The sequence below is a fragment of the Podarcis tiliguerta genome (assembly GCF_965153285.1).
Source record: "Podarcis tiliguerta genome assembly, chromosome: 7".
In the NCBI taxonomy this organism is placed as follows: domain Eukaryota; kingdom Metazoa; phylum Chordata; class Lepidosauria; order Squamata; family Lacertidae; genus Podarcis; species Podarcis tiliguerta.
The window spans coordinates 1,678,370-1,690,370 of record NC_139540.1 but is presented as its reverse complement, the minus strand read 5'-3'; the positions used below and the strand labels follow the sequence as shown (position 1 = coordinate 1,690,370).

General features: G+C 50.8%; 1 protein-coding gene across 2 annotated transcripts in view; it reads right to left on the bottom strand.

Moving 5' to 3' along the window:
* The window catches only part of TONSL (tonsoku like, DNA repair protein), a 37,196-nt gene that overhangs the window by 7,647 nt on the left and 17,548 nt on the right, over positions 1-12,001 (bottom strand). For both annotated transcript variants that reach the window (XR_014513220.1, XM_083449001.1), the window contains exons 13-20: positions 11,594-11,683; positions 10,620-10,692; positions 10,333-10,496; positions 8,115-8,238; positions 5,755-6,467; positions 5,361-5,437; positions 3,997-4,147; positions 304-382 (exon numbers count right to left, since the gene is read on the bottom strand). Coding sequence is in view for 1 of the 2 variants with exons in the window: in XM_083449001.1 (XP_083305127.1) it covers positions 304-382; positions 3,997-4,147; positions 5,361-5,437; positions 5,755-6,467; positions 8,115-8,238; positions 10,333-10,496; positions 10,620-10,692; positions 11,594-11,683 (1,471 nt within the window). In the remaining variant the exon portion in view is untranslated. The remainder of the gene's footprint in view (positions 1-303; positions 383-3,996; positions 4,148-5,360; positions 5,438-5,754; positions 6,468-8,114; positions 8,239-10,332; positions 10,497-10,619; positions 10,693-11,593; positions 11,684-12,001) is intronic.

Below are 12,001 nucleotides of genomic sequence, written 5' to 3'. Positions count from 1 at the left end.
GTGAGGTCTGACCAGAGCAGAATACAGTGGCACTATTATTTCCCTTGATCTAGATGCTATACTCCTATTGATGCAGCCCAGAATTGCATTGGCTTTTTTAGCTGCTGCGTCACACTGTTGGCTCATGTCAAGTTTGTGGTCAACCAAGACTCCTAGATCTGAACTGGGGCAGAACAGCATCAGGAAGATGCTCGCAGCCTCCTGAGGACACCCCTCCCCCGGGAACCCTTCTGCCAAGAGAGGCAAGCTCTGAAGGACGCAGGGGGGCTCAGCGACACCAGGCCCCTCCGCAGGGGGGCTTACCCACAGCCAGGCTCTGGCAGGCCTTGCGGTATCTCTCCACAAGGGGCGGCAGGTCCCAGGACTGCACTTCGGCCAAGACCTGCCGGGGGAGAGAGAGAGAGGTCAGCAGGGGGGTCAGCTGGGGCCCAAGGAAGGTGGAACTCCAATGGGAACACCTTTCCTTTTATTTATATATATATATAAAGGTAAAGGGGCCCCTTTACCTCGCGGATGACTCTGGGGTTGCGGCACTCATCTCGCTCCCTCGGCATCCAGCTTCCGGGTCATGTGGCCAGCATGACAAAGCCGCTTCTGGAGAACCAGAGCAGCGCACGGAAACGCCGTTTACCTTCCCGCCAGAGAGGTACCTATTTATCTACTTGCACTTTGACGTGCTTTTGAACTGCTGGGTTGGCAGGAGCAGGGACCGAGCAACAGGAGCTCACCCCGTCACGGGGATTTGAACAGCCGACCTTCTGATCGGCAACTCCTAGGCTCTGTGGTTTAGACCACAGCACCACCCACGTCCCCCATATATATATATATATATATATATATACACACACACACACACACACACACACACACACAGTGGTGCCTCGCAAGACGAAATTAATTCGTTCTGCAAGTCTCTTTGTCTAGCGGTTTTTTTGTCCTGCGAAGCAACCCTATTAGCGGCTTAGCGCTATTAGTGGTTTAGCGGCTATTAGCGGCTATTAAAGGCTTAGCGGATTAGCGGGTTAGCTGCTAAAAGGCTATTAGCGGTTTAGCGGCTTAGAAAAAGGGGGTGGGGAGCGGAAAAAAATCTCAAGACTCGCAAGACATTTTCATCTTGTGAAGCAAGCCCATAGGGAAATTCGTCCTGCGAAGCGCATCGAAAAACGGAAAACCCTTTCGTCTAGTGGGTTTTCCGTCTTGCGAGGCATTCGTCTTGCGGGGCACCACTGTGTGTTTGTGTGTGTGTGTGTGTGTGTGTGTGTATATATATATATATATATGCAGGTTTTGGTGTCCTCGGGTGTCTTCCCGTGTAAAAGTTGGGGTGTCTAGGCGACGTTTCGACGAGGTCTCACTCGTCATCTTCAGGCTGGTGCTTTCGGCTTCTTGTTACTGGAACAGAGCAGGATCTTAGTGTTTGAGTTCCTATAAATACTGTTGAGGAGGTGTGGTGTATAGCCTCCAATGTTCTGGGCAGAGAGGAGGTTCCCAGGCTAGTGTGCCTTTTCTTCTTTTGTTCCTTAATTACTTGAGGGATATCTTGAGTGATTTCTTGAGTGATTTCCTGAATCCCACTTAGGTGGGTCATTAGGTGTGGATTAGTTGCTAAAGCCTTCGTGTCTTGAACTCTTGAACTTTGTGAAGAGTTTTTCTGAGAAGATGGCTGTACTGCACTTGGTTGTGCTCTGGCTTGGCTTCGTGTATAGGGGCGAGCTGTGGTTTTGTGGCCTGTGCCAGCCAGATCTGTGTAGGGATTGCAGGGGGGTGCAGCATCCGGAGGTGCCACCCTGGTTTGGCTACTGGATGGTGTCTGTAATTTATCTGTGGAGAGGGTCTGGGTTTGGGTCTGGTGTGGTTGATTGGTGATGGCGTTCTGTGTGCCTCTGGATCTGGTGTCAGATTTTGTGGGGAGGGCTAATTTCCAGATGTCTGGCAAGCGGGATGTGTCGTCACGCTTGTTCATGTTGTGAGGGTGTTTCTCTATCTCGATGGCTTCCATGATTATTCTCTTGTGGTGATGTTCCATGTTAAAGAGCAATTTGGAATCTGCAAAATTAATTTCGTGTCCTGTTTCTTTCATGTGTTGGAAAAGAGAGGAAGTTTTTTCTTCTTTTTTGACGGCATTCTTGTGTTCTGCGATACGTGCATTTATTCGTCTGTTTGTTTGTCCAATGTACGTGGCTGGGCAGACTTTGCAGGGTATTTCATAGACCCCTTGGTTTTCCAACTGAATTTTATCCTTGGGGTTTCTGAGGATATTGGCTATTTTTTGGTTGGTGCAAAAGGCTGTTTTGATATTGTGTTTCTGGAGGATTTTGCTAATTTTATCTGTAGTGCCCTTGATATAAGGAAGGAGGGCTATGCCATTGTTTTCTTCTGTGTCTTGGTTTTTGGGGGGTGTTTCTTTTTGGATTAGCTTCGTAACCCTGTTTTGCTGGTATCCATTGGCAATTAACACATTTGAGAGATTCTGTAACTCAGTTGTCAAGTGGTCTTCGTCAGCCAGGCGTTTGGTTCTGGAGATGAGAGTCTTGGCTACGGAGTTTATTTGTGCAGGGTGGTGGTGTGATTGTGCATGTAAGTAGCGGTTGGTGTGTGTTTTTTTCCGGTAGATAGTGTGTCCTAGGGAGCCATCAGGTTTTTTGTAGATTAGGACGTCAAGGAAGGGAAGTTGGTTGTTGGCTTCTATTTCCATAGTGAATTGTATTTTGGGGTGTAGGCTGTTGAGATGTGTGAGGAAGCTATCCAGTTTTTCCTTCCCGTGTGGCCAAATTACAAAGGTATCGTCAACATATCTGAGCCAAAGTTTGGGTTTGTGTTCTGACTTGTCTAAAGCATTGGTTTCAAAGTGTTCCATGTACAGGTTAGCGATGACCGGTGAGAGCACAACCAAGTGCAGTACAGCCATCTTCTCAGAAAAACTCTTCACAAAGTTCAAGAGTTCAAGACACGAAGGCTTTAGCAACTAATCCACACCTAATGACCCACCTAAGTGGGATTCAGGAAATCACTCAAGAAATCACTCAAGATATCCCTCAAGTAATTAAGGAACAAAAGAAGAAAAGGCACACTAGCCTGGGAACCTCCTCTCTGCCCAGAACATTGGAGGCTATACACCACACCTCCTCAACAGTATTTATAGGAACTCAAACACTAAGATCCTGCTCTGTTCCAGTAACAAGAAGCCGAAAGCACCAGCCTGAAGATGACGAGTGAGACCTCGTCGAAACGTCGCCTAGACACCCCAACTTTTACACGGGAAGACACCCGAGGACACCAAAACCTGCATTCCTGTACCCGTGAAAATCTACGAAAGCAAATATATATATATATATATATATATATATAAATATAAATTTTATATTTTACAATTTAAAGTGCTCATTTATACATCCTTAAGGTATCAATGACTTCCCTTCTTCTCTTTCCAGCGGTTCATTTTGCATATCATAAATCCCTGCATATTTTTACAAAAACTATACCATTCAGTATTGCATTATTACATCCATCAAAACTTATTTACACTATTGAATGTATCTCAATGCTGCCAATGTTTTCAGCTGTACCCAATTATTCCCCATATATTCAATAAACGTTTTCCAAACATTCCATGGTTGTGCCCGTAACCTCGGTTTAAGGTGCCATTTAGCTCCTAGTTTTCATATCTCAGTTTCTCAGGGGAGATATTGCCATCAGAACCTACAAACGCCTCAATACAGCCCTTAACAAGAGCACAGGAATCTGGCTCCTGCAAAGTCCGACCACTGGGCCATGCACTTCAGTGCTGCCCACACTGACAAGCAGCTGCTCCCCAGGATTCCTGGCAGAAGTCTCCCCTCATCCTCCGTGGATGATTAAACTGAGGACACTGTGCCTGCAAAACGGGTGGTCTGCTCCCCGTCACCCCCCAGACAGACTCCCCTGCCAGCAGCTGAGGAATGGGGCTTTGGGGAGAAGGGCTGCCAATTTCTCCCTCAGGGGGCAGCGACTGCTCACCTCTTCGTTGCTCTGCAAAACATCCACGATGCAGTCCTGGGGGGCCAGGAGGGCCCCCTCCTTCTTCAGGGTCAGGCGTGGCAGGAGCCCGCAGGTCTGGTAGTAGCGCTGGGAGGCCTGATCCGCCAGCCAGGACACAGGGCGACTCTCGCTGCAAGGAAGGAGGAGAGGGGCTGCAGTAAGAAGACAGCCCCCCTTCCCTATATTCCGGGGGGGGGGCATGCAGTGGGGGGCTCTGAAATGCCCCACCTCTGGCAAGGATTCAGTCTCCTGCCACGCAGCTCTCATCCAAACAGTGCAGAGGGGAATATTATTTCAGGATGGTTTGAGGACAGCAGAAATATCCCACCCCCCTGAAATATCCCACCCCTGCCTCCCCAATTACAGATGTTTCCAGGGCCGGATTTAGGTTTGATGAGGCCCTCGGCTCTTGAAGGTAATGGGGTCCTTTATATGTCAGCTGTCCTGTGTCAACAACCAATTGTCACTATTTTTGGTGTTGAATACAGTGGTGCCTCGCAAGACGAAATTAATTCGTTCTACGAGTTTTTTCGTCTTGCGAAGCACCGCTGTGTATTGACGGTTTCCCATAGGAATGCATTGGCGGTTTTAAAAAAAAGGCGCAAGACGTTTTCATCTTGCGAAGCAAGCCCATAGGGAAATCCGTCTTGCGAAGCAACTCGGAAAAGTAAAAACTCTTTCGTCTTGCGAGTTTTTCGTCTTGCGAGGCATTCGTCTTGCGAGGTACCACTGTATATGCTATATTTATGGACCTAATAGGTATCTAAAGCCATTTGCGCATCACAAAACATGTATTTTATTATAGTAGTTGTTGAACTGAAATACAGTCATACTTCGGGTTACAGCCGCTTCAGGTTGCGTTTTTTTTTGGGTTGCGGACCACCGAAATCCAGAAGTACCAGAATGGGTTACTTCCGGGTTTCAGCGGCCGCGCATGCGCACAAGTGCTAAATCGCGCTTTCCGCGGGCGCAGAAGCGCCGACCGCAACCCTCATGTGCACAGATGCGGGTTGTGAACGCTGCAAGTTGCGAACGTGCATCCCGCACGGATCACGTTCACAACCTGAACATCCACTGTACAATTAAGAAAAAGTATATTAGTATTATTATTAATTTTTTCATTTACTTTTTTTGGGGTCCCCCAAGAGAGTGGGGCCCTAAGATACGGCTTGTTTAGCTTATACGTAAATCCGGCACTGGACGCTTCCCACGGTGCTTATGCGGAGAGTTTTGAAGGTGCCTCCTCTACAAAGACAAGGTCTGGCTTAGACCCAGAGCTCCGATGAGGCAGCTCAGTGAGGGAGGAAAGGGCAAAGGGGCTGAGGAAGCCCTACTTCTCTCACCTGTGGGGCACGGGGATGAGGAAGACGTTGTCTTGCACCCGAACTCGCACCCGGATCGGAGGTGGAGGAGCAGGGAGCTGCAGAGAACAGGGGAGGAGAAATAGGGTGAGGGCGAATGAATTTTATTATTACAGTCACAGACCAGTTCTGGCTCACTTACAGTATCAGGGAAATCATAAAACACAGCAGGAATACATTGAACTGCAACTGGGTATAACAGACAATTCAGATATAGCGGCAGTTAAAAACATATAGGATGGCCCCAATCCCAGAGGAGTGCTGGCCTCTCAAGGCCCAGGGAAGCCAGCAGCTTCTCACGGTGCCACGGCAAAGAGTGTCTGCCAGAAAGGAACCAAGCCAGATCCGTTTCTCTCCCCGAACCCTGGAAACTCACATGTGCTGGTGCTGAGGGGGGGCTCTCCCCATGCCCAGGGGTCCCCCCATTGACGTGGCTGCTGCCTCCTGCCCCCTGGAGGATGCTGGCATCTGCCGCACACTCTGGGTTCTCCGCCGCCACCACGCCGGCCCCTCGGAGTCGTCCCAGCGGAGTCCTGTCGACAATATGGGTGAGGCGACTCTGCCGGACCCTCCTCCTCCTCTTCTTGGTGGCCTCGGGGGGCTGGCGGGGAAAGCCCCCGTCACTCTCGCCCCCCAGGCTCTCCTCCGACTCGGTCCCAGACTCGCCTTCTGGGCTCCGGCGGCTCCTTTTGCGGGAGGCGAGATTCTGCCCCAGGTCGTCTTCCAGCCAGTCGTCTCCTACGTACTCCTCTGGGGGGATCAGGGCAGGCCCAGCGGAAGACTTGGGGCGTTCAGGGCTGGGCATAGGGCAGGGCTTGGCTCTGCCCACCCCGCGAATGGCAGCCCGGTACTCGGCCGGGGCTGCTAGCCTGGCCTCCCTCTCTGGGCCCTGGCCAAACAGCCGCTGCCTCTTCTTGACCGGCCTCAAGGGACTGATGGCATCCTCCTCCTCCGGCTCCCTCCAGCTCCTCCGGGGACTGGGGGACTTTGGGGCAGGATCCAGAGGGCAGGGGGCTTGCGGGGACTCGGAGAGCTCTGCGTCAAACAGCTGGCTGGACGGCGGCTCTGGGGGAGGCTGAGCCTTGGAGCCTGGAGGGGCAAAAGCAAAGGCGTCAAGCTCATACCCCTATAAGGGAAAATCTTATGAAAATGTACTATAGATGGTACCTGACCCCTGTAAAACTAGCAAAAATAAATAAATCATATAATAACAAGTGCTGGAGAAGATGTAAGGAACAGATAGGAACACACTACCGTATGTGGTGGTCCAGTCTAGAGATACAAAGATTTTGGAATATGATTTATGACGAGATAAAGAGACTGATAAAAACTACATTTAGCAAGAAACCCGAAGAATTTTTACTAGGAATTGTTTCAGATAATATTCCCAAAATTTCTCATTGAAGTTGATGGACTATGCTGAAATAGTTGAAATGACCAGAAGAGTCAGAAAATCAGGAAGGGCGAAATTTTAATAAGGAATAGGGGAAATTTATAACTTATCTTAAAAACCATTGGATTCAGTTAAAATTGTTAGGATTGGAATATCACTTGTAGTTTAAGGGCGAATTCTGGACACAACGGAGACGTAAAATATTTGGATTATCATAAAAGACGCAGGAGGAAATGATTAATCATAGGACACACAAAGGGGAGTATGAAGTCCAGGAGATTCATTGGAATCTTGTTTTTATGATTTATGTTTGGTATATTTCTGAAAAACTTTAATTTGAAAAACCAAATAAATAAATATATTTTTTTTAAAAACGATTTCTCCTTGCCCACTCAGCCCCAAAGAGCACCGCAAGGCTTGGCCCCAGGCACAGCAACAAAGGAGACAGAGATCGTGGGTCCCTCAGTCCCTTTCAATCTGGAACAGGGTGCTGTTCTGAGCAGAGCAGGGAGACAGAATTCTGGGCAGATAAGGAAGGGACCCAGAGCTCTCCTCCAATGCTCATTCTCATGAACTTGAAGCATCAAAGACATTGGCCTGCTAAAAACACAACAGCTTTAAGGCTTTCCACCAGAACAAAGGAAGACTTGGCTGGGTGAGAATTCCCAATAAAGCAGACTGTCTCGCCAGAGTGGTGCATGCTCTGGTTATCTCCCGCTTGGACTACTGCAACGCGCTCTACGTGGGGCTACCTTTGAAGGTGAACTGGAAACTACAACTAATTCAGAATGCGGCAGCTAGACTGGTGACTGGGAGCAGCCGCCGAGACCATATAACACCGGTCGTGAAAGACCTACATTGGCTCCCAGTACGTTTCCGAGCACAATTCAAAGTGTTGGGGCTGACCTTGAAAGCCCTAAACGGCCTCGGTCCAGGATACCTGAAGGAGCGTCTCCACCCCCATCGTTCAGCCCGGACACTGAGGTCCAGCTCCGAGGGCCTTCTGGCAGTTCTCTCCCTGCGAGAAGTGAGGTTACAGGGAACCAGGCAGAGGGCCTTCTCGGTGGTGGCGCCCGCCCTCCCACCAGATGTCAAAGAGAAAAATAACTACCAGACTTTTAGAAGACATCTGAAGGCTGCCCTGTTTAGGGAAGCTTTTAATGTTTAACAGACTATTGTATTTTAATATTCTGTTGGAAGCCGCCCAGAGTGGCTGGGGAAACCCAGCCAGATGGGCGGGGTAGAAATAATAAATTATTATTATTATGCAAACGGCCCCTTGAGGGTGTCCCCAGGAGCAGGCCCCACACCCCTGGAGCCCCAGGAACGAAGCGCGGACTCACCTCGGTCTGCCATGGCTCTCTTGAGCAGCCCCTCCATGGCCTGGCAGCGCTGGCGTGTCTCTCGGTCGAGGTCCCTGCCGTAGAGATGCACCCATGCCTGGAGAGTGCCCAGCGGGGTCAGGCCCTGACAACAGAAACACAGGAAGGGTTGGCCCCAACAGAAACAGGAGCCCAGCCAGAAACTTCTTGCCGCCTTTGGGCTGCACCCAAGGAGCCCGGTGGGCTTGCCACCCCCTTCCCTTTAGTGGGAGCAGACCCTGAAGCTGCCAGGATGCCAAGCGGCCAATGCAAGGCCACTGTCCCTAAGCCAAGGGGAAGGGGGAAGCTGTGAGGAATAGGGGCCTGTTAGAAACGTGGGTCTGCACACTTCCTCTGAAGGAGTTTCGTAGCTTGCGGGTCCTCCTGGATCCTTTACTGTCGCTCAAGGCTCAGGTGGCCTCAGTGGCCCTGAGTGCCTTCCATCAGCTTCGGCTGGTGGCCCAGCTACGCCCCTATCTGGACAGGGATAGCCTAACTACTGTTGTCTATGCTCTGGTGACCTCAAGGTTAGATTACTGCAATGTGTTATATGTAGGGCTGCCTCTGAAAATGGTTCGGAAACTTCAGCTGGTGCAGAATTCAGCGGCCAGGTAGCTCACTGGAGAAAGACGGTTTGAGCATCTTACACCGAACCTGGTCCGACTGCACTGGCTACCAATTAGTTTCTGGGCTCAATTCAAAGTGCTGGTTTTGACCTATAAAGCCTTAAATGGCTCAGGACCGCAATACCTCAAGGACCGCCTATTCCCATATGAACCTACCCGGACCCTGAGATCATCTTCTGAGGCCCTTCTTTGTGTGCCTCCTCCTCGAGAGGTCCGGAGGGTGGCAACATGAGAGCATGGCCTTCTCTGCAGTGGCTCCCCGTTTGTGGAATGCTCTCCCCAGAGAAGTTTGCCTGGCGCCTTCATTATACACCTTTAGGCACCAGGCTAACTTTTAACCAGGCCTTTGGTTGATCCAATTTACATCCTATACCCTTTTAAAATGTGGGGGTCTTTTTTTGGGGGGGGGGTGTTATTGGTTGTTGGTTTTATTCTGATTATATATATTGTGATCTTCTCTGTGAACTGCCCTGAGACCTCCGGGAGTAGGGTGGTATATAAATTCAATAGATAATAATAATAATAGGCTTTGCGCTTCAGGTTAACCCTGCGCCCCCCAGCCTGGTGCTGGTGCTGCTGGGAGTTGTAGTCTACAACTTGGGCCTTTGGGCCCTCGATTCCCTGACCCCCACAAGAATTGAGGACCCCCTGAAGACAGCTCCACAAGGAGATAATGAAGTGGGGGGGAGGAGGAGGAGCAGGAAGAAAAGCAGAGGAGGGAGGGAGGGAAGCAGCTCAGGGAGGCTGTTCAGTAGGCCTTCCTGAGAAGGCAATGCCCACAATTTCAAAACTTGGGATTTGTCAAAGGCTGCCCCGCTCCCCAGACCTTGAAGGCGGAAACCACAACGCCAGCAGGAAAGGGCTGGAGCCCCCCCCCAAAGAATACCAGGAGGGGGGGCCACAGCTCCCTTTGTGCATCGCTGGAAGAGAGGCAGTGTGAAGCACATACCGTATTTTTCGCCCCATAGGACGCACCTAGTTTTTTGGGGGGGAAACAAAGGAAAACAATTTTATTTCCCCCCCCAGGTGCGTCCCGAAGCTTGGGGCATGCGGAGCTCAGTGCGCCCCAAGCTTCTGGGTGCCGGCAATGTCTCCCACGGCTAGCAGATAGCTTCCTGAAGCCTGGAGAGCGAGAGGCGTCAGTGCGCACCGACCCCCCTCACTCTCCAGGCTTCAGCGAAAGCCTGCATTCGCCCCATAGGACACACACACATTTCCCCTTCGTTTTTGGAGGGGAAAAGTGCGTCCTATGATGCGAAAAATACGGTATTTATACAACATCATGTCTTATCCAATAAAGTTTTCTGTGGTTCTTTTAATTGTCTTTTTTTGTCACTTTTAAACCTTTTTTCGACCTTTTTGAGGTGACGAATCCCTTTTTTTCTTTTTTGTGATTAATTTTGTTATACTTACCTTTGCTGTATGATTGTATTTTAAACCAATAAAGATTTATTTTTTTAAAAAAGGAAGAGAGGCAGTGTGGCGCAGTGGTTAGTGATGGGTAGACATGCAATGAATAAACTGCCTTGCTCCCCAGCAGCAACTCTCGCCCCGCCCCAGCCCCGGTGCCTCACCTTGGCATTCCGCAGCACCACGGACGCCCCCCTGTGGATCAGGAGCTCAGCCACGTCGAAGTGGCCGCAGTTGAGGGCGTCGTGCAAGGGGGTGATGCCCTCACATCCAGGCCCCCCCGGGTCGTCAATGGCGGCATTGTGGTCCAGAAGAAAACGCACAATCTCTGGAGGAAGAGGCGAGGGGGGTGGTCACGTCCAGCGCAGCGCCAACCCTGTGCCGTTCCCGGGCACAGAGCACCCACTTTCAGGCCCCCCCAGGAAGCCCCTTCCGCTGTCCCAACACTTACCCAGGTGGCCGTGGTTGCAAGCCTCGTGCAGAGGGGTCCAGCCGCAGTAATCCCGAGGGTTGAGAGGGTGACCCTGAGGCAAAGCAGAGAAACGTATGGATACTCAGGGGGTCAGAGGTTGGCTGGGGCCTCGCCCTTCTCATCGCACCTGGCACCTGCTCCCCACTTCCCTATCTCCAAATAGGGGTGGGGAGCCCCACATGCCCCATGTGACAAAACCAGCCATCAGGGAAAGAGGGGGAAGTAGTTTCTACAGACAAAGAAGCTGAACCCCATGGGCCTGAGCCAGGATCTGGGGAAAGCTAGTGGCAGGGACCAGAAGATCACAAGAGCTTGCCCTAATTCTGTCCGAAGGCATCCCAATACGATACGATAATCTTTATTGTCATTGTCCCGTACAGAACGATGAAATTGAGAAAATCTACACCAGACATTCAAAAACCATCAAGCCTACTAACCCAGCTATCCCAGCCTGGTTAGCCCCCTAAAAACTCTGATACCCCATAATTAAAAACAATATACTCCCATAGAGACTACCTTAAAGGTAAAGGGACCCCTGACCATTAGGTCCAGTCGCGGGCGCTCATCTCGCTTTATTGGCCAATGGAGCCGGCGTACAACTTCCGGGTCATGTGGCAAGCATGACTAAGCCACTTCTGGCGAACCAGAGCAGCGGACGGAAATGCCGTTTACCTTCCCGCCGGAGCAGTACCTATTTATCTACTTGCACTTTGACGTGCTTTCGAACTGCTAGGTTGGCAGGAGCAGGGACTGAGCAATGGGAGCTCACCCCATTGCGGGGATTCGAACCTCCGACCTTCTGATCGACAATTCCTAGGCTCTGTGGTTTAACCCACAGCGCCACCCGCGTCCCTTGCACTACCGGGGTGCACACTATCCCACACAGCACCACCACAGTCCCTGCCCGCTTTCCCTTTCTTTTAATGTCCAGCCAACCTGCCCCAGCAGCTCACCTTCTTCACACAGAACTGCACCTGGCGCAGGTTCCCGTCTATGCAGGCACGGTGCAGCAAAGTCTCCCCACGCTCGTTCCGCTGGTTCCACTGGGTAGAGGGAAATGCAACAGAGGAATACCTGAAGGAGTACACCTGAAGGAGCGTCTCCACCCCCATTGTCCAGCCCGGACACTGAGGTCCAGCTCCGAGGCCCTTCTGGCAGTTCCCTCACTGTGAGAAGTGAGGTTACAGGGAACCAGGCAGAGGGCCTTCTCGGTGGTAGCACCCTCCCATCAGATATCAAGGAAATAAACAACTATCTGACCTTTAGAAGTCATCTGAAGGCAGCCCTGTTCAGGGTAGTTTTTAATGTTTGATGTTTTATCGTGATTTTAATATTCTGTTGGGAGCCGCCCAGAGTGTCTG